The sequence below is a fragment of the Panicum hallii genome, chromosome 9 (assembly GCF_002211085.1).
Source record: "Panicum hallii strain FIL2 chromosome 9, PHallii_v3.1, whole genome shotgun sequence".
In the NCBI taxonomy this organism is placed as follows: domain Eukaryota; kingdom Viridiplantae; phylum Streptophyta; class Magnoliopsida; order Poales; family Poaceae; genus Panicum; species Panicum hallii.
In genome coordinates, this window is record NC_038050.1 from 5879401 (window position 1) to 5905731 (window position 26331).

The window sequence follows — 26331 nt, forward strand, 5'->3', positions numbered from 1 at the left end:
TTTGTTCAAATACATTTTCCGCATTACATTTTTGGCTCGCAGCTCTGCTTGTGGATCAGTGGATGTCAAGCTTTTGCTTTCCTCAGAATTTTTTCCTCAGAATTTCACATTAAAAAGAATGCAAGGTACAAATCCAAGAGAGAAGCTCTCTTGAAATCAACTTATAGTGTACTGTACAAAGCATATATCCACAGTCCACTCGGCATGTAATTCAAGAGAAAAGTTTGTATTAGTGATCAAGCGAAGCTGGGCACCGAGCATGTTTTCATACATCAAGTTATCCATATATGTAAATATGTAATCCACAATGATCCAATATAAAAATTACAGGTGGCACCGGTTAAAACATGGTGACCTATTTTGAACATTTGGATCTAAAATTCCATACTCCAGATAAACCCCTACTCGCATCCTTTGCTAAACCTAACACCTCTCTAGGTACTGCAAGATTTAAGTCGCATCAAATCTAGCAAGTCTAAAACATACATCATCCAAAACCGAGGACAATGGGTGCCAACTCTAACAATGGCTCCAATGCACTTGGCGCAAACTTCCGAGCAAACAAGAAGCACAATGTTGTATTCCGATCATTGTACAGACAAATCTGTCCCTCTCGAACTTCCCTCAAGAATTCCTCCGTGATATCACTCCTACCAAACCTTGCTGGATGTGCAGCAATTCGGGACCAATCTACCCAAGTAACACTCCTGTTAGCCAGGGCCTGCGGAACTTCAATCGAGAGCATTGTCTGGATATAATGTTCATCAGCATAACAACTAGGCCTGCAGAATTCCTTGAATTTTGGGTGGTAGACCGTATCCTTGACAATTTCAATAGCAAGTTCTCGGTTTACTTCAAACCATTGCGAGCCTTTGCGCCATTGGTCAAGTTCAACCTCAGGGGTCATGTTCCAATTGTATCGCCCCCGTCCATATGGTCCAGGATCATCAATCACCATGACAAAGCTTTGGCTTGAGTTCAGGAGGTATTGGTATGTAGTGTTGAAGTCAAATATAGGAATGCATGACTCAGATACAAGCACAAACCATTCGTTGGATATATCCAGCAAGGCGTTGGCAAGTAGACGTCTCTCAGCATCGCACATTGTCATCTTACCCCATTCTGCAACCTGTTATCAGTACACAAATCAAACAGGCGTCAGGTTATCTGAATACAAACAGGGAAGCCACAGAAATCACTTCTCCAGTTGATTAAATAATATTATGCACGATTAGGTACATGAAGTAGGTTGGCACATATGGTTTACGCAATCTACAAGTAGAACAAAAACGAGAAACATCTATAGAGAGAGGTAATCAAGGTCTATTTTCCAGTTCTTTATTTTAATAGAAGGTTGGTTTTCTCAAAAGTCAAAAGCACAACCTTCTCATTTTTCAATGCTACTCAGTTAATCATTGTAGTCAGCATTTCAGCATAAGTTAGTTTTCCATCCTACTTTAATCCCTTTTTTTTTGAGGTGGCAACAGGGGGCAGATATTGCCCACCTGAACTCAATATAAAAGCCGAGGTGAAACCCAGGTAGAGAACACAGTTTTTGCATTGCAAGCATGGCATGCCGGGAAAGACAACAGGGGGAAGAGAACTTTGCTCAGTTTCAACTTCGAAACCTCAGTTCATATGCTTGGAGCATTTGAAAATTGTAACTGTGTTCTAGGAAGGAAATGGCTATCTCATAATAGTGAGTAAGGCGATATGAAGAGGCAGCAATGTGAATTAGATTCAAACCACATATTCATTGATGGTAAACAATGGTGCTTGTAGATACACAGTACCAAACTTAACCCTGTGTAAAATTGGACCAGGTTCATTAAAGGATGGACAGGAACTTCCGTTATCATCAGCTTCTATCAATTCGATAGTCCAACCCAGCAACATTTTTAAGTTTTTAATATACGCCCCGGTGTACGCACCACAATCATACTAGCAAAGCTCCAGAAAGGGGAGATGGAACAGATGATCTGCTGAAAGAGAGGTGCTCCCTCCACCTCCAGCTTCAAATCTCACTGGCAGAACCACATTGCTTGAAGCGGTGATGGCATAGATCTAGGTCTAGGACTACAGCACAAAGGATGGAAACGACATCTACTGACTACTTTCTCATTCTAGAAGAACTTGTGGTTTCCGGGTTATCCAGATGTGCCAGATGGTTGAGATCAGGATATCTGCCAGAATTCCAGTGGCAAGTGGTGGTGTAAAGCTTACTAGATGGGGGGGGGGGGGTAGTCATCAAGTTAAGTCCAAACACATCTGACACTTGAGCGACTGAAGAAGAAATGCTGCCAGGCCTTAGCCACCAGAGATGTAACGCACAGAGGCTGCAGAGCTGACAGTGTTCAAATGGAACAGATTGTCTCGTTTTCAGAAGAAGCAGTCAGCATTTGCAATATCCGGGCATGGTAAGCAAACAATAATGAAATTACAACCCTCCATGGGAATCTGGGTGCATTACTCACATCGTAAATACTACATACTTACACTAAGTACCACATCTTACATACTCCTCAGCATTCTGAGAAACCACATTAAGTAGTTCAGTACATTACCGCTGAACCGGAACGTCGGTATGAAAACACATTGAGCAAGCACACAATACAGCTCAATGTGCAATCCTAAATCGGATCTGGGGTTCGATTTTGTTGTCAAACAGTCTAGAGCAGACAAGCTAAGAAGTAGGCGAGCTGACCTTACTGGGGATTTGGCGTCGATAGAAGACGGATCCGGAGGTGAAGTTGGCCCGGTACGACGGCAGCGCGTGGACGTAGATGGAGTAACGCCCCTCGTGGCCCCGGAAGAAGCGCTCCCAGAGCGGCGCCAGCGGCAGCGGGCCGCGCGTGAGGAACATGAAGGCCACCTTGGGCACGCGCTGGAACGGGTACCGCCGTATCCCCGGGGCGAACGACGCGCGCCAGAGCAGCTCCTCGTCCGTCATCGAGTGCTCCAGCCCCTCCGCCGCCGCGGCGGCGGCGGCGGGGGGGGAGGCCCCCAGCCACGGCCGGAACAGCGCGGGCGCGACGGCGACCGATACCACCGCGTGCCCGTGCCGCGCCGTGAGCATGCCGGCCACGGACAGCGCCACGCCGAGCAGCAGGAACACCTTGAGCATCCCCCACGGGAACAGCCTGTGCTGCCCCTGCCGCGCCTCCTTCACGCCGTCCTCCATGGACGCCATCCGCGCCCGCAGCGCGGCTAGGGGCTAGCCTACTAGGAGTTCTCCGGCGTAGGACACCGTGGGATCCCCCAGATTCGAGCGTGGGGGTGCCTCCCTATCTCCGGCGCGACGCCGGATCGGGGCCTCAGGGGCATCGTGGGTGGCCCACGCTGCTCGCCGGCTTTGCAGTTTGCCCATCAACGGAGGTGGTCCAGTTCCATCGACCCAGTCTAGTGCAAGCCACGAAGGGGTTGGGTTCGCCTGTGTGGGAAGTGGGAACGGTGTGCGTGGACCGGCTTCATTGAGGGGGCCAAGGTTTCAGGTAGTTTTCAGGTTTGGCCAAGTAGTCAGAGCAGTCAAGAATTGCCGAGACCTGGGAGGACTGGATGCTTTGCTGGGTTGACTAATCATATCTGTTCCATTAAGAAGATTGATGATACGACGGATGACACGTAGAGTGGTAATAGATCATTATTTTAGTGCTCTCTTTATAATTAAACTTGGTATTTACGTATTTTTATCTTAAAATTTTATAAGATAAGTCTTCAGCTTTTTTTAACCGAACCTTAGATTATCTAAGCTAAATTCTTCCCTGATCACACACTATGGATACAATCATCAAAGTTATTACCATTGCAGAGTTTACGAGAACGTGCCTGTTCGGCTATTCAACCACACCTCATGAACCACTAGACTCCACCTTGCTCTCCCTCCTGCAGGTGAGCACAAGAGCGAAGTCACGTCAGCACAATCCACCTCTTGCAAGACTGAACTTCATTTTCCATCACATTAGTACGCATAATTGTCAAACATCTGCATTATAACCTTCCGATGAACCAAGAAAACACAGGACCATAATAATCCTAGAGAAAAGTAATCTTGTGATCCATTATCGGTTCACCGTACAAATAAAAATCCGTGTAAAATATTCAAGTTGAATTGGCCAGCGTTCATTCATGGTTTCATCAATTCATCCACCGACATATCTCCAAAAATGTAATAATCCACAGTGACCTAATAAAAAATTACAGGAGGCACTGATTACAGCATATAGAAACGATATTAACCAAAACCGAGCACTGTGGGTGCTAATTCTAACAATGGCTCCAACGCGCTTGGAGCAAACTTCCGCGCGAACAAGAAGCACATCGTCGAGTTCTGGTTATTGTACATACAAGCCCCTCCCTCTCGAATCCCCCTCAAGAACTCCTCCGTGATATCACCTCTACCAAACGTGGCTGGATGCGCTGCGTTTGGGCCGCCTCTTGACCAATCCACCCAGGTGACCGTCCTGTTGGCAAGGCGATGAGTAGCTTCAATCGTGAGCATCGTTTGGATGTAGTGCTCGTCAGCATAACACCCAGGCCTGCAGAACTCCTTGAACTTTGGGTAATAGACCGTGTCCCTGACAATCGCAACGGCAAGCTCCCTGTCAACCTGAAACCACTGCCAGCCCTTGCGCCATTGTTCCAGCTCGACCTCGGGGGCCATGTTTAAATTGTACCGGCCCCGTCCATCTCTCCCGGGATCATCAATCGACATGACAAAGCTTTGGCTTGAATTCTGGAAGTATTGGTAAGTTGTGTTGAAATCGAATAGAGGAATGCATGACTCGGACACTAGCACAAACCATTCGTTGGATATATCCAGCAATGCATTGGCAAGCAGACGTCTCTCAGCATCACACATAGTCATCTGACCCCATTCCACATTCTGCAATCAGTGAACATTATTTCAAACTCAAACAAGTATGCCAGCAGGGAATCTCAATACAAGAGAAAAGAGACAGAAATGACTCCTCCACCAGTTGATCAAATAGCTGTACGCGCAGCAATGAGAGAGATATGTGCTCGTTCAACGTTCATATGATTTGCATATTGTAACACATCAAAGTAGTATAATTTTCAGATAAATACATATTGTTACATCCAAATAGTACAATAACAACCAGTGAATCGAGTAGTAAATGAATAACTATGAGGTCTGCAAGAAACATCATAGACAGAACTTTTAACAAAGTTATCTATCTAGTTATGTTCTTCTAGTTCTTAATTTGACACCCCTGCATCACAGAAATGGTCGATTTTCTCGAAAATAAAATCTAGTTGTGTTCTTCCAGTTCGTAATATGAGGTTGAAATCACAACTTTCTTCATGGGATTGACTGGTGCATTACTTACCATACCATCCTATATGTTCAGTATATAAATACTCTCCTAATTAGAAATGGTCCTTTAATCCATCTTTAAAAGTGACAGACTAAATAGGTATATTTAGTGACCATCCTGTCAGATCACGTTAGAAGTCGTTTAGCTGTAAAGCTAGAGGGAGGCGACGAGCTAACCTTGCTGGGGATTTGGCGGCGGTAGAAGACGGAGTCGGAGGTGAAGTTGGCGCGGTACAAAGGCATCGTATGGACGTAGATGGAGTAGCGGCCCTCGTTCCCCCGGAAGAAGCGCTCCCAGAGCGGCGCCAGCGGCAGCAGGCCGTGCGCGAGGAACATGAAGGCCACCTTGGGCACGCGCCGGAACGGGTACCCGCCGCTCCGGCCGCGCGCCCGCGGCGCGAACGACGCGAGCCAGAGCAGCTCCTCGTCCGCCATGGCGTGGCGCGCGCGGGCGGGGGCCCGGATCCACCGTTCCAGCGCCTCCTCCTCCTCCGGCGCCCCCACGCACGGCCGGAACAGGGCGGGCGCGGCGGCAGCCACCGCCTCGGAGTGCCGCGCCAGGAACAGGCCGAACGCGGACAGCCCCACGCCGACGCCGAGCAGCAGGAACCCCAGGGACAGCTTGAGCATCCCCGCCGGGAGCACCCTGCGCGGCTCCGCGGGCGGGACGGCCTGCTTCGCGTCCTCCATGGATTCCACCACCCGCGCCTGCATCGCGGTGCGGTGCGGCCCGGCTAGGATTTCTCTTGACGGCGTGGAATGGACTCAGTCCCCACCCCGTATTTGAGCGCGAGCGTTGCATGTCTCCGCGCGACGCGGATCACAGGCGCACCGCATCACGGGTGGCACGCGCTCGAGCTCTGGCCCTTCTGGGGGGTCGCGGCGGCGCGGTTGGGGTGGCGCGAACTCCGAAGCGGGTGGTGGTGGGATTCGAGCGTGTGGCGTCTCGGGGCTTTGCCGGCATGCTCTCGTCAACGGAGGTGGTGCAGCCAGATGGACCCGGTTTACGAAAGCCATCAAGGGGCGGCAGGCGGCAGGGGTTCGGCTGTGTGTGGAGTCAGTGTGGACCGGCTTCGTTGAGCTCTTCGTGGGGGGCCGAATGTGTCATTTGACATTGATTCATACTTTCATAGCACGATTTATCCATTTTTCATGCAACACCACCAGACTATTTTTACTTTCTATGACAAGGCCCAAATCCCATCACTAGAATAAGTTATTTTCATGATTACAAGAATAATCCACACACAAGTGCGCATTACACACACACGAGTACGCTATTACTAGGCAAAATCACACGTCTATTTGTTAAAGCCTTTGCCCCTGACTGATGAAAGGATGAAGAAGCGATCGGCCTTTCTGATCGGATACAACAGTTCCGTTGGGACTAAAAGCCATTGCACACTTTTGCTATAATTTGCTAACTGGGTATCAGGATATGTAGTCCTCATAGAGCAATGAAGAGGAGTTTTCTCGGGATGGCAAAACAGAGAGTATCCAATATACCTTCGATTTTGGGCCAGGTTCACTCCCACTGCCCTACATCGTTCCATTAAGTATTTTCTCCAAAAATTTCACAGTACATTATCTTCCAATAAACCAAGAAAATGCGGGGTAGTAAGAACAATCCTAGAGAGAAAAGCCCTTGTGATCCATTGTCAGTTTACTGTACAGAACAATACAGGTTTGTGTATAATAATCAGTGGATGCGGGCACCGTGCGTGTTTACATCCATCAATCTAAGCCCATGTCTCCACGCTGTAATCCTACACTGATCTAATATCAAAATTACAGGCAACACCTCTTCAAGCATACATCAAGTCATCAACCAAAACCGAGCACAGTGGGCGCTAGCTCTAACAATGGCTCCAATGCACTTGGAGAAAACTTCCGCGCAAACAAGAAGCACATTGTTGAGTTCTGGTTATTGTATAGACAGGTCCGCCCCTCTCGGACTCTCCTCAGGAATTCCTCCGTGATATCGCCCCTGCCAAACGTGGCTGGATGTGCACCACCTCTCGACCAATCCACCCAAGTAACACTTCTGTTAGCCAGGCTATCCGGAGCTTCAATTGTCAGCATTGTAGGGAAATAGTGCTCGTCAACGTAACAGTGGGGCCTGCAGAACTCCTTGAATTTTGGGTAATAGACCGTATCTTTGACTATTGCAATAGCAAGTTCTCTGTCTACTTCAAACCATTGAGAACCTTTGCGCCACTGGTCAAGTTCAACCTCAGGGGTCATGTTCCAGTTGTATCTGCCCCGTCCATATGGTCCAGGGTCATCAAACGCCATGAGAAAGCTTCGGTTTGAATTCTGGAAGTATTCATATGTTGTGTTGAAATCAAATATAGGAATGCAGGACTCAGACACTAGCACAAACCACTCGTTGGATAAATCCAGCAAAGCGTTGGCAAGTAGACGTCTCTCAGCATCACACATGGTCATCTGACCCCATTCTGCAACCTGTGATCAGTACATAAACCAAGCAAATAAGTCGGGGTATCTCAATACCAGGGAAGCATAAGAAACTAATCATCCAATTGATCAAATGATACTACACATGACTATGATGTATAAGTTGGTTTGTATGGTTTACATCATATACCATTACAGTGCTAGAACAGGAATCAACCAATAACTGAGGTTTGCAAGAAATATCTATAGGCAGTGGTTTTCACACAGTTAGTCTGGAAAAACTAAGAACAAGGCCTCCATGACCCAACAATAATGTCACAAAATGGCTGGTCTTCCCAAAAACCAAAAGAAAAGGCAAATAGCCTTCCTGATGGTAGTAGTCTGTGTTCTATAATTAGTTGGTGCCCATCTTCCTGAGAAGCAAATGTGCAGTGATGACAGAAAAGAGCAATCCCATCTATGAACTCTTTGAGTATTGGTAAGGTGTAGATACATACTCAGCTGAAAAAGGTTGCCTTTGAACTAGGTCGGCAATATGATTGGCAGTGCTGCTAATCAGTATTAATGGAGGGTAATTAGCGATTATACTTACAGAGACATAGCACAAAATTCAGAACATCTGTTTGGATTTGATCAACTTCTTTCAGTTCAATTTCAATCATCGAACCAAGCACCCAAAATTTGCATCGTCCGGGGGAATGGTAAATGCAAAAGGATTACGCTGCCTCCTCTCCACAGTATTCTTAAGTCATCATTTACAGCTTGATAATACTCTCATTGAGAACGTTACATGTGGATACATTAAAGTACAGGAACGTAGGTCCTCAGTAACCAACTTGCCAGATCACGTGCAAAATCGTTGAGTTTACAGTACAACTCCATGTACAAACATGGCACTAAAGGGCATTTGTTTTTGCTGTCAATCCATCTCGATCAGCACAAGTAATTGAAGCGACTTACTACGGTCTGGCTAAATGAAGTAAAGCAAGAGAGAGGTGGGCTAACCTTACTGGGGATTTGGCGACGGTAGAAGACGGATTCGGAGGTGAAATTGGCGTGGTAGGATGGCAAGGCGTGCACGTAAATGGAGTAGCGCCCCTCGTGCCCACGGAAGAAGCGCTCCCAGAGCGGCGCCAGGGGCAACGGGCCTCGCGTGAGAAACATGAAGGCCACCTTGGGCACGCGGCGGAAGGGGTACCCGCGCACCCGCGGCGCGAACGACGCGCGCCAGAGCAGCTCCTCGTCCGTCATCGCGTGCTCCACGCGCGCCGGGGGGCGCGTCCACCGCTCCAGCCCCTCGGGCTCCTCCTCCGCGGCGGAGGACCCCAGGCACGGCCGAAACAGCGCGGGCGCGGCCGCCGCCACGGCGTGCCGCGCCATGTACATGGCGGCGGCGGACAGCCCCACGCCCAGCAGCAGGAAGCCCAGGAACACCTTGAGCATCCCCGTGGGCAGCAACCTCCCCTGCCCCGCCGCCGCCGCCTGCCGCGCCTCCTTCACGTCCTCCATGGACGCCACCCGCGCCTGCATCGCTGCGCCCGCGCGATTCGCGACTAGGATCTCGGCTCGGTGGACTCTCCCAGATTTGAGCTCGAGCCTGGCATATCTCCGGCACGAGGCCGGATCGCGCGCGCCAAATCGAGGGGCGGCACGTACCAGATCTGGGGCCTGGCGGGCCGGCGGTGGTTGGGGTTGTGCGAAACTGGCGAAGCGGGCGGCGCTGCTGCTGGTGGTGTGGGGTGGAGTGAGGAGCGCCTCGGGGGACGTGTAGCGTCACGGGTGTGCTCACCTAGCAACAGAGGAGATGCAGCCGGACGGACCGATGGACCCGGTTTACAAAAGCCGTGAAGGATCTGTCCCGTGAGATGGACTCGCGCTCGCGGTAGCGGCTATAGCGGGTGGACGAGTGGAGAGGGCTGTCTGATGGTGGATCGCGTGAGATGGGGATTTCTGTAGATTTGCCCCGGATCGTTGATTCCGGTGGTGCTGCATGTTCGAGCTGGTTGGTCAACCTGTAAACGCGGGGGCCTGGGGAGCGTGATATTCTACCGAAAAAAATCTAATGTTTTTGAATCTCGAGTTTGATCTCTGTTTGTTTTTTAAGAGCTGCGTAGCCATACACTCTGCAAATTGAAATTTCAAAATTATTTAAAATACAACCCTAAAAAAGGCTAAATACATGATTATCGGTGACACATCTGAGATCAACCCAAAACCTACGGATTAATTTTATGTTATAATCAGATCAAGCCATCGTAAGTTTTGGTTAGATGTATAAAGATTTAATAGTTTACATTTTGAACTAGATAAATCTTATAATTCAAGTTACAAAAGAAATAGTATAGTATATGTGTGCTTTTTATGGAGTATCCGTGAAGCATGAGAAATGAAAAAAGATTGATACGGTAAATTAGCCAAATTTAATTTAAAAAGATCGACGGCTAAACGATGCATTGACTACATCGGAATGATTACATAGAAACATTAGAGTGATTATGTAGAGAGTGAATGGTCATGTGTATGAGTTTGAACCATGCTACGTTAACGCGTGTTCTTTTGAGTTTTGCCTATTTGGATGGTCGATGGGTAAATCATACATGTTTAACATATTTGCTTATCAGGACTGGACTTCATAAGGAAACTCAATTCACTATTCCTCCTCATTTAGACTACACTAATCATAGTATATTTAACATGTGATTAATGTACATCATAAAGTAATATCTAATGAGAATTATAGCCCATTAAGATGAATATGGGTTATTGGGATACAAAATGACAAATTAAAGCCATTCAAATGTTACTTAATCTTTCGTACATGATCAACAGACCCTTGCATATAATTAAGCAAGTGCATACAAACACAAGCCATCTCTCGATCTATCCCCATTACATCTTCTTAGCATGTGCAAGTTCATCCTGGCAGGCACAACTTGTACATCTAATTAATCACACCTATCATGAATTCACCATCCCCACTATAGACTAGATCACAAAACCATGTATAATAGTAATACGACAGATGTATTCCCATGACGCTGGTGACAAAAAACGGTAGTTAACTTTTTCCAAGCGGAAGCAATGCCAGCCCCATTGGGGATGGATTGCTTGTCTCTCACTTCATTTCCTCATCGAGTCACGCGCCATATGCTCCTCCCGGCTCCCGCGGTCACGCCGCGCCAGCTGCAAGGTTAGCGAATAACAGCGCAAACGCCGCCTCGACGGACGCCACGTCCACCCGATCAGCAAAACCCCAGGCCGGCCGTCTCGCATCTCCGGGCTCCGGCACGGCGTGACCGTTGCCGAACACCGCAGCCAGACGGCGCTGACCCGATCGCTTCTAGTCGCACCACCGTCTCTCCGGCTCGCCCGTTTGCCAGAGCTCTCTCTCACTCCCCCGGCGTCTCAGGAGGCCGCGGCGGCGCCGGGCGCCCATGGAGGACGCCTACGCCAAGTCCGTCGCCGAGGTAATGAGCGCCTCCCGACCCTAGCCCCTGTCCTGTTCGTCTAATCCCTTTGGCCCCGCCGCCGCCCCTCACGGATCTGGCCGCCTTCACCTTCTCGCAGGTGCTGGAGGCGTTCGGCGTGGATCGGACCAAGGGCCTCTCCGACTCGCAGGTGCTGATCTGAAGCGTTTCGCCGTGTGAATTTCAGTGTGGGTACGGGTAATGTGGTGGACATTGGTGGGGGTTCGGTTGGGCTGATTTGGTTTTGGTTTCTGTGCCCAGGTGGAGCAGCATGCGAGGCTCTACGGCAAAAACGGTGAGTTTTTGCTTTTCTACGCGTTTAGATTACTCCTTTTTCTCCTGGTAGGAATGGACTAGTTGCATCACACATAAAAAAAATAACATTATCTGTGTGTCAGTAGTTGTACAGTGTGTGTCGTTATGTATACTTTTACATTTTTGGTGAGGTCATGTCTCGTTCAAATAGTGAAATGTTACACATTGATTTTAGAGGAACAGTGGTTTTAGGTTATGCAGCTTGAGAGTGTTTTTCAGGCAAAAGGGTGTTTGCTCTAAATTGCTTTCATGAACCAACGGACCTATCGAATGCATACTTCCCATGTTCATCCATATTAGAGTTTGGTCATTCGTGCAAAGCAACCAGTTATAAACTCTGTTGTTGTTTTTTTCTCTGTAGAATCTATGGCTCATCACTAGCCAACACTGTAGTAACTAGTGGTGAGCATATTCTAATTTCTAGATTTTTTTCTGAGGATCTTGCTCAGTGAAGACTCTCTGTGAGAAAATCAGTCCACAATTTCTCTCCTTACCAAATGTTTGGATAAATTTGATATAAAAATATTGGGAATTAATGTCACATCTCACAAGCAATAGCAGTTCTGATATCTCAAGGGCATTAGGACAACACCATGTAATGAGCCAGAATTATATGCCATGGACCATGTTTGTTATGCCAATCTAACTGAACCAAAGCTTTGATGCTTTTAATCTAGTTGGAGTCCCCTGCTATCTATCAGTTTGAAGTTTCAATCGGAGTGTATTTTCGAAGTTGGCATGCATATATATAATTTATTTTTGCATTGCATTATGCACATTTTTTATTCTTACAGTCTTTCTGATGATTACTGAATTGTCTTCATTATTTTCATGGATGGACTACCTCCAGTGCTTCCCCAAGAAGAAAGTAAGCTATCACCTGAAGTTCCCAGTTCTGTTTTGTAAATCTTTCATCGCAATACCTATCACCTGTATGTTTCATTCTCATGAGTGTTAACCATAAGATCAAGCTGGCTTTCTGTATTCCCATATGTATGTTGTTTTCTATAGGGCTCAACTACGGCCTGTGGGTTTGAACCCTCTCGACAGCTTTACTCAGTATTTTTGTAACCATATGAACATAGACATTTAATAAGCTTCTCTAACAATAATGTGTGAAAGCATGCCATTAGCTCTAATTTATCGCTCTGCAGTTTTGTATTCTACGTAGGCACATAAATTGTAACTCTGCAGAACTACTTCGTGAATTGGGGCTTGATTTTAATTAAAGCGATTTTTTTTGGACTTCTGAGGCCACCCATATTTTTAGACACCTTACATCTCTGGTTCTTTTCCTTTTTCCCAATTGCTCTTTGAACTAACAATATCCAATTTTCTATACTCTTCAGCATTCATCTTTTTTGATATGGAAATTGTTACTCAGGTACTCCCTTTTGGAAGTTAGTTTTGAAGCAATTTGATGATTTACTCGTCAAAATATTGATAGCAGCTGCTGTGATATCCTTCCTTTTGGCTCGAATGAATGGTGAAACTGGATTATCAGCATTTTTGGAACCATCTGTAAGTTGGATATATCCCATTGGTTTAAAATGACCTGCAGGCGGAAATTGACTTTGTTCTTTGATTTTGACTATAGGTCATCTTTATGATACTGGCAGCAAATGCAGCTGTGGGTGTGATTACTGAAACTAATGCTGAAAAAGCTCTTGAGGTTCGTACTTCTAAATATGGCCCTAATGTTGTTTTTAATTCTCATGATGCTGTTCCTGCTGTATGGTTGTTTCTTTTTGGCACATGGTACGAGATAGTTTGGTGAATGAGATTGATCTGTTGTTTAATCTTTGCCTTCCCATGTATCTTTATACCACCAGAAACAGAGCTATATTAAATATAGGTGGAACTATGAGGTGATTTAGATCCTACCGCCTTTATGTGGCCACATGGGGTTTGTTTTCTCGATTACTATATTTCAGATCCTATCATGTTCTCGTTTTTTGGGAACCGGGAGGAATAGCCAGAGCACCGAGTTATGATCCTCTATGCTTGTTGTTTGCGTAACTGATTACTTGTATGCATGGTGCATCTCAACTCTGAATGCTTCAATTTGTTAATTGTCTTTCTTAGCATTCTTTAACTACATTATATATTGCAATGGCCAACCTTTTTTTTCACCCTCCATGATCACTTATTTCTATCAAATCTGTAGGAGCTCCGTGCTTATCAAGCTGATATTGCAACGGTGCTGCGCAATGGTAACACACTTTCGCAATTGATTCTTGCATTTCATTGTATTTTGTTTGATCTTTTGTCTGGAAATTGTAATCTGATTGGCATTAGTCCAGGGGCCAATTACCATAGTTGCTCAACGTCTGCCATCAGAACTAAGTTTTTATGAGTTCTCCACCAGCAAATGTCACAAAACATTGATGCCAGAAACTGAATTAAACTATTAATCATGCATGTTCTGTCATATACTCATATGTTTAGCTGATTAGTACATTTGTCAATGTTTGAATCATGTAGGTTGCTTTTCTATACTTCCAGCAACCGAACTTGTCCCTGGAGATATAGTTGAAGTAGGAGGTACAGTCGATTGCTCATCTGATAATTTCCTTTTAGTACCATGTTTGGCATTTTCCTGATGCCACTTAGTTGACACTTGCTTTTTTCCCCTTTTGTGGATAAGTTGGTTGCAAAGTTCCGGCTGACATGAGAATGGTTGAAATGTTAAGCCACCAATTGCGTGTTGACCAAGCAATTCTTACAGGTAATTTTTTTTGTTTTCTTGTGCCATCCACTTATTCATCCTAAAGTTATGTAGGTAGCATCCCAACTCCTGTTTCACTGTTTGGTTTCTAAAATCAGCTGGTATCAACCATTTGTTCTGATGATGATTTTTTTCAAGAGTTAGGGAAAGAAATAACTATATTGACTCTTTTTTTCATCATTTTGAGTGATTTGCTTTCTACATTTCCAATTTAGAATAGCTATCAATGGCTAGTTTTTCATTTCTGGAGGCCCTGGTGAGATGATGTAGCTGTCTCTTATCCTTGATGAGCTAACTGAATCTGGTCATAGAGCGATTTGTATGAATTATAAACTGCCTGAGCATCAGTTATTGAAAACATGGTTTCTTGCTAATGTTGTGAATTTGTGGTTTTACTAGGAGAAAGCTGTTCAGTCGCTAAAGAGCTCGAATCAACTTCAGCAATGAATGCCGTCTACCAGGACAAAACAAACATTCTTTTTTCGGTAAGCATACCGTGCTGGCAGTGGCAATTAAGTCAGTATTGTATTTGTTGTACAGCTAAAAACTGAAAGTAAATCATATGCATCTCTTGACATGGTGATGTTTCCATGTACAATCCATTTTTTATTTATGCATTTTGAATAAAACTTTTCACTAAAGGTACTAGGGTACTAGCTAAGCACTCTAGCAAGAAAGTTTGTCGTTGGCAAAGGGAAGACTGATTCAAATGGACTAGAACTCCATTATGCAGTTACTATGATTATGCTACATAGAAGTTTCCAACTCTGTAGCATTTATTTTATCTGGTTTGTTGAAAATATGTCTTATATCTGGATTTCTTGCTCCTCTCTTCAGAATCGTTGAAGCTTTTTCTGTTGTATATTTTCTTCTTATGAGCATCTCCATTGGGAAACTCTGGAATGGTCCATATGTATTAAGAATAAAAGTGAGCAAGTTCGATTTTTTTGGGTCTTTGCAGCATGATTCATGGTTGAATTCTGAAATATAGTGAAGCAGTGGCATTTCAGAGACTTATATACACAGCAGTAGATTTCCTGAGTTCCTGGTAGTTCTTGCGCCTGAAATGATTTTGAACAGTTACTTTTTATAACATTCATATTCATTGCCCTCATCCATAATTTATTGCCTCCGCTGAGACTTGTGTGTTTTGTACTGTTGTTGTTTCTCAGGGCACTGTTGTTGTAGCTGGCAGAGCAAGAGCAGTTGTTATTGGGGTTGGATCTAATACTGCAATGGGAAGTATACGTGATGCTATGCTTAGAACAGAGGATGTAAGTATGAAACATATATTTCTTCTCATTTGCGCCTTCAGTGGAGAATTGAGCTATGTGATTTCGCTTCATTCTAAATGTATTTTCCTTTTAATGTTGGAACTAGTACTCCTGTTTGCACTTAGGTTCACGACAGCGTCCCCCCCCATGCTTTATGTGATGATTATTCTGCTTACAGTTTAAATTCTCACTAAATTACAGGAAGCAACACCGTTGAAGAAAAAGCTTGATGAGTTTGGTACTTTTTTGGCAAAGGTAGCAGATCATGGTTCTTTCAACAAGTTGTGAGTAGTTTTTTTTTTCCTTCCAAAACTAAGGAGTAATATAGCGTGAAACATTTATCGCTGAAGTAAATCATGGAGATATTTAATGTATCGTAGACTGATGACAATATGACATCTATGAACTGCGAGCATTAATTTAATGTTCTCTCCTGGAATTTAGCATTTAACTTATCGGTAGAAGCTGCAGCGTCATTACTCAATTTCAAGCACACTGTAGGTAAATATTATAGTGCCACAAAGAGAAATGAGATATTTACCCTGTTAACTAGAGCTACCAGGAATGACAAATTGTGTAGTCTAAATTCTCTTTTAAAGCTTCTTCATACAATATTTTTCTTTCCAGGTGATAGCAGGGATATGTATACTTGTTTGGGTTGTAAATATTGGACATTTCCGAGATCCTTCTCATGGTGGCTTTGTTAGGGGTGCCATCCACTATTTTAAGGTATATTATTGCTCCCATGTTTCAACTTACATTTTTTTTGTAACATTCAATCAGTGTAGGTCAACCTACAGTCTGGCAAATACTGTCTTATTTATTAGTTTGAACACTTGGAAATTATTTTGTTGAAGTGTGGCCAGAATGCAGAATTTGGCCATGTTGATCATTTTTTCTGGGGACCACATTTGCAAAGTCTTGTAGTTTTTTTTTTTCTGTTGTTTGTTCACAAATAGTTATTTTCTTATTATGTTCTATGGTAGCATGTATACCGACTTCTTTCTTTTAAAAAGAAACTCACTCTGACAAGCCTTACTGGACAAGGCTTAATACATGTCAGTGGTTGCAACATGTGCACAATATGGGTTGTATAGGATAACTACATTGATAGAGAACTGAGCGATAATACTGTTTCTCAAAGGATGTACCCTCTGGTATTGTTCTTTTCATAGGTAGCCGTAGCTCTTGCTGTTGCAGCTATTCCAGAAGGTCTTCCAGCTGTTGTAACAACGTAAGTTTCCTGTTAAACAATTTCTTGGTTGTCATTGGACCATGTTTGTTGAGGTGTAGTGCTATGCTCAATTCCTCATTGAAGTAAACCTCATAAAGCATTTGCTTGTTTTTTCTTTAGGTGCTTAGCTCTTGGTACCAAGAGAATGGCTCGCTTGAGCGCCATTGTTAGGTCTCTTCCCTCTGTAGAGACATTAGGATGCACAACGGTTATTTGCAGTGACAAAACCGGTACTCTCACAACAAACATGATGTCTGTGTCAAAGGTGATGCATTTCTCTTTTCTGTGGCCTTTTCATTATACTATCCTTGTTGGATATACAGGTGCTCAGTATGATGTGGAGCTGAAATTTGATATGCTCTTTCAATTAAAAATAGTTTGTCATTGTAGGTTGATATATTTGAATTCATCGCATGACTTAAAAAGTGCATTTAACATTCCAGGTGTGTGTTGTGCGGTCTGTACACCAGAGACCAATGACTGATGAGTACTCCATTAGTGGAACAACATTTGCTCCTGAAGGTTTTATTTATGACGCTGGTGGATTGCAGGTAAAATAGTGTATTCTCTAGGCTCAATTAATTTCTGGGATGTCTGCAGAAATCTTAAAACCATTATCCAATATAAGTTATGCTTTCTTCAATCCAGGGAAAGCAAATCCTGCATTTGTAGAAGATAACGCCTGGCACCTGAAATTGCTCATCACACCCCCTCTTGGATATTTTTGTAATTTGTCCAGATAATTCCACCTTTATTGAGGAATGCTTTGCATTATAGTAACTGAACAAAATATGAATGATAGGTCGTGCATTTCATGCTGACAGCTGACAAAGCCTTCTGCCCTACTTTTAGCCAGTGCGAAAGGCTGGGTTCAGTACACAACTTTTCATCAATCCGCAAACTTTACTATTAGTTCTACCTAGCTCGACAAATAGTATTAACCCGTAGCAAATAGACTGATTCCGCTGCCGAGACTTTTTGGATGTGTACCACTGGATACTTTTAGACAACCTATGAAACATCCAAGCCTGCTATCTAGTAACCTGTGACACCAGTTATGTTATTAGACAAATATAGTTGCAAGTCTCCTTTTGGATTTAGGGCTTTAGTAGTGCTAATTAAAGGAATTTAATCTGTTGCAGCTGGAGTTTCCCCCACAATCACCATGTCTCCTTCATCTTGCTATGTGTTCAGCTCTTTGTAACGAGTCCACTCTACAATTCAACCCTGATAAAAAATGTTATGAAAAAATTGGAGAGTCCACTGAAGTTGCTCTGCGTGTGCTTGTGGAGAAGGTCAGTTACTGCATATAGATAAACATATCTATGAACTTTTGCTTTCATGGAAAATATGATGTTCGATTTAATGTTCATTGTATTAAACCCTGTTAGGTTGGTCTTCCTGGTTTTGATTCAATGCCTTCAGCCCTCAACATGTTAACTAAGCATGAGCGTGCATCGTACTGCAACCGTTATTGGGAAAATCAGTTCAGAAAGGTTATTTTCCTCATCTTGTTTGGATTGCTATATTTATTCTGTACTATAACCTTGCCGGTTGCCGTATTTGTGACTCCCTTAAAAGTCCTCACGTGTTTCTTAAGGGAATAGCCTTTGATCATTAACTAATTCTACCTAGTACATTAAAAAGGGCAGAATGCAACTCTTCTTGTAAATAGACAAAGTCAATAACTTGTAACTGTGAGGTTCTCAAATGATGCCTGGAAACTTCAGGTTTGATGAATATAGATTAAACACTTAATTTCTCTAGTCACTCTGCACTTTGCTCACTAGTCACTTTGCTCACTAGTCTCTACCAAGCAAGCACAATTCCTTGAATAGTCAAACATATAGGCATCTGATGGAACTATTGGACCACTAGATTATGGTGCTATTGAAACTGCTCTCATATTCATTATCGTCAAACTGCTTTACTCTTTTCCAAATTATGTCTAATCGATCTGTGTCAGCAACCTTACTATTTAGTTGCTCAAGAATTTGACTGATCCCTAAGCAAATAAATATCCTAACCGAATCAATCTAACTTATCTGTTTCCTTACAAACCAAGTCATACAACCTAATCTGGTACTGCCCACGCGCTACAGTAACCGCCTGACCAGTACATGCCTCTTCTTACCGTCTTGCCGTGCTGATTACCTATCATTTTCTTTGTTCCTTGAATCAGTTGAATGAGGCTAATATTTTTTCTTTGTTATAACTAGCCGTTTTTCTTTATTTCGCACTTCTTCAGATTTATTCTTTCAAATTCATTGTTACTCTACTTCCTGATTTGTTTCTTTAGATATCCATTCTAGAGTTCTCCCGAGATCGCAAAATGATGAGCGTCCTTTGCAGTAGAAAACAACAAGAGATTATGTTTTCAAAAGGTGCCCCTGAAAGTATAATGGCAAGATGCACACATATATTGTGCAATGATGATGGTTCTTCAGTACCATTGACTATGGATATTCGTAATGAGTTGGAAGCTAGATTTCAAAGGTTAGCCTTTTTCATGTGTAATCTGTCTTCAGGCACGGCACCTTCAACGCTTTAATGACATATCGAAATAGCTCATATCAGTGTAGTTAATAATACTTCTGACACTTTTTGTTGGCAAGGGACCTTGGTAATTTTGCCCTAGCTACACCCTTGATGTAAAGTTACTATCAAGTGATTATGTTGATCGCTTGTTCTTTTTTCTTGCACCAGTAAACTTTGTCTACAATAATACTTCAGTAACATATCTTATAATTTTCTGCTGTAGTATGCTAAATAGTCTCAAAACTCCAGTTTTGCAGGGAAAGATACACTAAGGTGCTTGGCATTAGCATTAAAACGGATGCCAGCTGGTCAACAAAGCATCTCTTATGCTGACGAGGCCAACCTCACATTTATAGGATTGGTATGGTTTGTCACTCTCCTGCTACTTCGTCTCTCCCATCCTTACACTATTCTACATTATTTCGCATGTTCTAATTTGTTTTGCCGTTTGTAATGAGGTTATGTTTCTGTTGTTTATAGCATAATAGTGTAGTTATTGATGAAACCATTTCTTTTGCTACTCATTTAGGTTGGGATGCTTGATCCACCAAGAGAAGAAGTTCGGGATGCTATCCACTCTTGTATGTCTGCGGGGATCCGTGTTATAGTTGTTACTGGGGATAACAAGGTTGGTGAAATCCTGGCCTATTTTGTGAGATATTTGCTACTGGTGAGAAAATTAATGCGCACTATTTTAGTCTACAGCAGAATCTCTGTGTCGGCAAATTGGTGCTTTTGAGCACTTGGATGACTTTGCGGGGTATTCCTATACAGCATCAGAATTTGAAGGATTGCCTCCTCTGGAAAGGACAAACGCATTGCAAAGGATGGTTCTGTTTTCAAGGTGATTTAGTATCATTGTCTTGTAGAACAAATCCAGGACTTAGCTATGCTTTTAAATGGTTAATTACACCATTCTCACTTTTCTCTTGAATCATGAACTCAAAAAACACAATGCAAAATGTCGGATGAATATTTTGCTGGATGAAAAATGCTTTTGCCCAGGCTACTCCAGCTCCTTGCCTGAGCTTTTTTCTGAGTTTGAATCTTGGAACATATAAAACTTGAATGCACAAATTATAGGGATCTTGCCATTTTACGAAAAAACAGAGCAATCGTGATGGTTTAGTTTCACAAAAGGGGGCTGAAAGATACCTAACATGATGATCACAATACTTTCGCAATATTGTACTTGCCCATACACTAAGAGAGTGTACTACGGAAATGGATGTGTAGATGATGAAAGATTAGCTATGATCATACAAGATAATAATCTAAGACAAATATAGTTGATCTGGTGCCTATGGGTATCAATCAAATGGAGTTTCTCTGGTTGCATGTTAATGGGTCATATGCCTAAGCTACCTCTGTTTCAAAGGGTGGAACTTAGGGTAACTGAAAAACTCATGGTCCAAATTGGGAATCAGAGGTCTATTCTTGTACTGTTATCATCATTTGCGTACCATTGCACAGGTTGTGAGAAAATGATTTTTTTTCAGTTCAAAATTTCATCATGTCTGAAGCTGATTTTGTTTCTCAATTCCTACTAGGGAAAATTGATTTTCAGCTCTTACTTTGCCGGCCATAACATGTCAGAACCACCTATGAATATGAGATCTGATGTTGAGCTTTGTGAAATATCAGAGATAAGATAGTTAAACTGATGAAATCATGTTGTAATGTGAAGTCACATAGCGACGCTTTCAATTCTATACTTTCAACTTCCCTATCATAACCTGACAATTTATACTAAATGGTGTAGAGTGGAACCTTCCCACAAGAAGATGCTTGTTGAAGCCTTGCAAACACACAATGAAGTGGTAAGCTAACATTTATATATGATTCCTACCTGTCATCAAAGTGCTCCATTGTGCTTCTTTCAGTTGTCAGTGACCGAGCCAGGGCATTGTACCTATGGGGAAGTCTGATACACAGAAACAAAAATCCCTGGCATCTGTTTCTTTTTCTCCCTCGAACCCATGGCATCTATTTCTGTAGAGACTCTTCTATTATAAATGGTTCTCTTAATTATTGCATAGGTCTTCTTAGTGTAGCTCAGGCACTGTTTCTTAGTCATCATTATAATTAATATGACAAAGTTGTTCAAATAGCCAAATAATTGACACTCATAATAACATGCCACCCTCTTTATGCAGTAATCCAAATTATCCATTTCCATGGGCTAATTCTATGTTCATTTTGTATGTAAGGTTGCTATGACTGGAGATGGTGTCAATGATGCACCTGCGCTGAAGAAAGCGGATATAGGAATAGCAATGGGGTCAGGAACCGCAGTTGCAAAGGTACTAAGAAGTACAACAAGCCTTTTCTTTTTATTTTTTTGGTTGCAAGATTGGCTCCTGGGTGCTGCCTTGATTGGTATTATTGAGACAAAAAAAAATTTGGGGATCATTTTCTCTAGCCAACTAAAGTTCGTTTTCCTGATGTGCACCAGTCAATGAGCACATCTTTGTTTTTTATTTGTGCAGTGATGAAAATTGACTAGCAATGCATGATTTGCTGAGTGCATCTAAATTACCTTTGTACTGTGTGTCTCAGCAAATGCTAACTGAGTGAAGCTCCTTATAACCAATTTTGCCCTTTCAAGTTATTTATTACAGTTGTTTCTTGGATTTACTTGGATTTAATCATTATACACTTGTAATATCTCAGAGTGCGTCAGACATGGTTTTGGCGGATGACAACTTCGCCACAATTGTTGCTGTAAGCTTATTTCTCATGGCATGACATACAAATATGAGAACAGTTGGTCGTTATTTTCAGATGATGATATTTATCCAAACCCTGCTCTACCATTTGTTCATAGGCTGTTGCGGAGGGAAGGGCCATATATAATAACACCAAGCAGTTTATTCGGTACATGATCTCATCAAATATTGGAGAGGTGGTTTGTATTTTTGTGGCGGCAGTGCTTGGGATGCCTGACACACTCATACCTGTGAGTGGAAACTCTCTCTTATTATTTGCTTGTAAACTATTGTGATAATGGTGGTCTTCATAAATGCTGTCTTTCACATTTTTATCATGTGATGATGTTTTTTTTCCTTGTTTATGTTCACACGCCTCCCCTATGAGAACAATCACCTGTCTATTTGCAAACCCGTTTTAAACATTAGTTTGCTTTTTATTCTGCGGATCTTTCTGCTTTTTGCATGGATGTGAATTATGCTTATGTCTTTTCGTCATTGCTTTGCAGGTCCAGCTACTCTGGGTGAACCTTGTTACTGATGGGTTGCCTGCAACTGCAATTGGTTTCAATAAGCCTGATGGCAACATCATGACAGTCAAGCCCCGCAAGGTAATATAAAACTAAAAATTTGGTTAAGCACCTGAGTATCAAGAGCTATTCATGATCTCATGCTGGTAACTTTTGTTTACACTTCTATGAAACTATGTGTTAATGCATGTTTACCTGGCACTCAATTAAGAAAATGATGTTTACTCAAGAAATACTTATTTTGATCAGCTTGCTAGCTTTTTAGCAGAGTCCAGTCAAAGATTGTAGTATAACATACCTGCTGAGCCTTATTATTTGCACTTGAATTTTTCGTGCACAAGAATATTGCTAATTAATATCGAACGGATGTTGCATTAAGCAAAAACCTTGTATCCAGGAAACCTTTGATCTGCTAATACTTGCTTTGGTGACTACACAAAAATTACATGATTGCAAAAACATGAGTTTATATTGATGACTAGGAATTGCTAGGCAAGTCATTTCAAGTAAGAGCTATGGGTTTCATTTTCTAAACTGACATATCAGATATTAAACAATGATCCTTTTTCATTGCATGACAGGTTAATGAAGCTGTCGTTAGTGGTTGGCTCTTTTTCCGTTATTTGGTCATTGGAGGTTCATTTCTTCTATCTACTTACAATTTGATATTCCTATTGATAGCTGTAGCAGATTTTTACTCTTTTTTTTTTGTTAATGCAGCTTATGTCGGCCTTGCTACTATAGCAGGTTTTGTTTGGTGGTTCGTTTATTCTGAAAATGGTCCTGGATTACCATACTCTGAGTTGGTAAGTTGGGAATTTGGAACTATTTTCCCTTTTCTGTGTTGGTACCTTTCTGTATTTACTGGAACTGCCGTGCAATGACCTGTTGTTAGTGTTATCATCAACAATCCAACAACGGAAGGTTATACTTCAACGAAGTATTCATGTAAAGCATATAAAGTACTAGTTTCGTATGACAACTGGTGTCTGCTGTTTTGCTGTGCTGCTTGTCACATTGAGTTGCATCTTATTGACAGAAGATTATTGGTCAACTATGTCTGAATAAGTTGAATGGATTTTTTTTTAATCTAGAGAACAGCAATAGGGAGAGCTCTGCTGTAAAATATGTATATGAAATAGCTATACAGAGAACATATATTAAAAATTTCTTGTTAGAACGGAAACTAGGAACTCAAAATAGTATGAGAGTATGAGACAAAGATCCTCAGGAGTCACTTCAGCAGTCAGCACTGTGGGAGTGATTTCTCATAGTCTAAATATGTATGAGATTATGAGGGCAAATGCAGAGTCTGATTCATGATAGGATCATCACCCTAGCCCTATGAAGAGCTTATACAAATAAAAGCCCTTTATTGTGCCTTGCGATTTGTATAGGTAATGAGATCTCAGATGATGGTTGTTTGGCAAATTGTCTCTACCCAGGGACCTTTTTTAAAGAAACAGAAATTACTCACAGGGAAAATCCCAACTACCAACGGAATGGGTTTTCACACTGCTATGGATGGTATTGCAAGGATTTGTACACTTGCAGTACCACTGAACTGTAGTTATTTTGCATGGTTTCATAGGTCAATTATGTTTCAGTCTAGACGGGCACTTGGCACCTTTTGAACTGCATGGTTGCGAATGAGTTTACAGTCTACTTTACCTCATTTTATATTCCTTCTGAAGTTTGCTCTGGGTCTTTAATATGCCTTACTGATTCCATACACTCCGAATTTATTCCTTTAACCATTGCAGGTCAATTTTGATTCATGTTCTGCCAGGCAAACTTCTTATCCTTGCAGCATCTTTGAGGATCGTCATCCATCCACTGTTTCAATGACCGTGCTTGTTGTTGTCGAGATGTTTAATGCCTTGAATAACCTAAGTGAAAACCAATCTCTGCTGTAAGAGCTCTTGTTCTCCATTACTATAACTGTTCTATTCTAATCTACATGTACGACCGCCAATAACAAATAAGTGATGCTTTGGTCACTGATAGAGCATTCAAAATGCCACTATGACCACTAATTTCTGTTGTGATATATTTTAAACCTAGTAAGATTATAGTATTGGAAAAGTACTTTTCGAGACAAATTTGTATATTCAGAATGAATATTAAATAGAATGAATATTAAAGATATTAATATTTAAGACTTGAAAACTTTGAACATCCTGAAATGTCACCTGGTTGGCTGTTTTTGGCTGGAGCAATTACTTGCTGTAATTTAAGAGATTGCCTGCTTGCATACATGTTTTGTGTTTGTGCATTGTTCTTTTGATCGATTTGCAAAGGAACATCAACGTGTAGTTTTGCATTTGTGAAAGGCGATTCCGATGTGTCTCCATAGAACCATCAACTAAATCTAAGGTATTTGCACAACCATTGCCTTCAAATACAATGTTTTCTACATAACCATGAATAGCGCACATTGTGAAATTTCGGACATGATCTTTTTATTTTTACACAGAACCTAGAGGGTTTATAATGGAATGAATTTAAAAGTTTGGATAAGGCACCACCTGAAATCTGTAGCTATTATCCTTTTTTGTCCTGGGACCTAAGAGTAATATTTACGAGCAAAAGGAAGAATGTATCTCATTTTTTGATATTTGTATTATGATAGTACAAATAGTCATTATTTGTATTATTATGAGCAAGCCCAATTGGTTGTTTTGTTGGGCCCCTCCCATTTCTGTGAACTTGAGAATAGCAGGTGTCACTTGAAAGGTTGTGGCATGTGCCATAAACTTCTGTACTAACGCAGCTTCATTCTCATCCAGTGTCATTCATCCATGGAGTAACCTATGGCTTGTTGGGTCAATTATTCTGACAATGCTTCTTCACGTAGCAGTCCTGTACATTGAACCACTAGCCGCTCTTTTCTCGGTACGTGTCATTCTGCATTCTTTTGTGGTCCTCTGTTCTTTATGTTAAAAGTAATTTGGATAAATCGCGGTATACTTGTGCAGGTGTCTCCACTATCATGGGCTGAGTGGAAGATTGTTCTTTATCTATCCTTCCCTGTTAGTACTGATTCTATGACTTGTTATGCCATTCAAATTATGTGATCTGTGTTTTCCTTCTAACATTGTTTTAGCAGTGGCTAGTTAGCAACAAACTCATATTTGTTTGTTTATATATCTTTTTCTCTATATCTATTTGGCAGACTAATTCCGTCTAATTTTTAGGTAATTCTGATTGATGAGGTATTGAAATTATTTTCGAGAAGCCCACGAGGTAAATTCCTGATTGCAGCACAATCTCATAGATTTATAGGTCTACACAAATGCTACAGCAGTGGCTGTTTCAGCTGGCAGAATCTGAGTTTGCTTGTTTACAGGTCGAAGATTCCCTTTAAGGTTGTGGAGACGTGATATACTTCCGAAAGAGTCAAGAGATAATTAGGTTTAGGCCTCAGCATATGGAGATGCATACGATACACAGCGAGAATCTTGGCTTCTGCTGGTAGAAAGACTGATTTTGGCTGATGTTTGTTGACTAACAGTCTAACAAGCACTACAGATCCTTGTGGGTGATCTCATACAATGATTGACGCTGGAATTCTTTCAGGTCTCAGAATGCCAGTTTTGGGCAGAAATCATAGGGCAGCTTTGAGAATGTGTTCTAGGATCTGTAGTTTATAGACCGTGCTCATACTTGTAACTGATGCTTACAAAAAAGAACGAGTTCATGATTGCCCCCCTGTTCTGATGGGGATTGATTCTACCGGTTAAGTAACCTTAAACATATGTACTTATTGCAAATTATCTGGGTG

At 42.4% G+C, this 26331-nt stretch overlaps 4 protein-coding genes across 4 annotated transcripts; 1 reads left to right on the forward strand and 3 right to left on the reverse strand.

Annotated features, from left to right (window-relative positions):
• Window positions 1-236: 236 nt before the first annotated feature.
• On the reverse strand, window positions 237-3445 carry LOC112878329. The gene is made up of 2 exons (XM_025942779.1): window positions 2705-3445; window positions 237-1129 (listed from the first exon to the last, which is right to left on the reverse strand). Exons 1-2 carry the CDS (start codon window positions 3188-3190, stop codon window positions 488-490), a joined length of 1128 nt encoding a protein of 375 aa, XP_025798564.1. The 5' UTR covers window positions 3191-3445; the 3' UTR covers window positions 237-487.
• Window positions 3446-4210: 765 nt separating this feature from the next.
• Window positions 4211-6049, reverse strand: LOC112877178. Its single transcript, XM_025941393.1, has 2 exons — window positions 5513-6049; window positions 4211-4882 (listed from the first exon to the last, which is right to left on the reverse strand). The coding sequence occupies exons 1-2, from the start codon at window positions 6047-6049 to the stop codon at window positions 4232-4234; spliced, it is 1188 nt and encodes a 395-aa protein (XP_025797178.1). The 3' UTR covers window positions 4211-4231.
• An 810-nt stretch (window positions 6050-6859) lies between these two features.
• Window positions 6860-9582, reverse strand: LOC112877928. Its single transcript, XM_025942305.1, has 2 exons — window positions 8759-9582; window positions 6860-7801 (listed from the first exon to the last, which is right to left on the reverse strand). The coding sequence occupies exons 1-2, from the start codon at window positions 9281-9283 to the stop codon at window positions 7160-7162; spliced, it is 1167 nt and encodes a 388-aa protein (XP_025798090.1). The 5' UTR covers window positions 9284-9582; the 3' UTR covers window positions 6860-7159.
• A 1161-nt stretch (window positions 9583-10743) lies between these two features.
• On the forward strand, window positions 10744-26305 carry LOC112874474 (calcium-transporting ATPase 3, endoplasmic reticulum-type). The gene is made up of 34 exons (XM_025937803.1): window positions 10744-11220; window positions 11321-11371; window positions 11482-11515; window positions 12386-12403; window positions 12920-13056; window positions 13133-13207; window positions 13703-13748; window positions 14020-14079; window positions 14183-14263; window positions 14663-14748; window positions 15436-15537; window positions 15739-15792; window positions 16165-16266; window positions 16713-16771; window positions 16892-17036; window positions 17215-17322; window positions 17914-18066; window positions 18163-18267; window positions 19071-19267; window positions 19559-19670; window positions 19839-19937; window positions 20008-20153; window positions 21072-21129; window positions 21520-21612; window positions 21983-22033; window positions 22137-22268; window positions 22527-22628; window positions 23129-23183; window positions 23268-23353; window positions 24311-24459; window positions 25337-25442; window positions 25526-25579; window positions 25745-25793; window positions 25897-26305. Exons 1-34 carry the CDS (start codon window positions 11188-11190, stop codon window positions 25959-25961), a joined length of 3003 nt encoding a protein of 1000 aa, XP_025793588.1. The 5' UTR covers window positions 10744-11187; the 3' UTR covers window positions 25962-26305.
• Window positions 26306-26331: the final 26 nt, after the last annotated feature.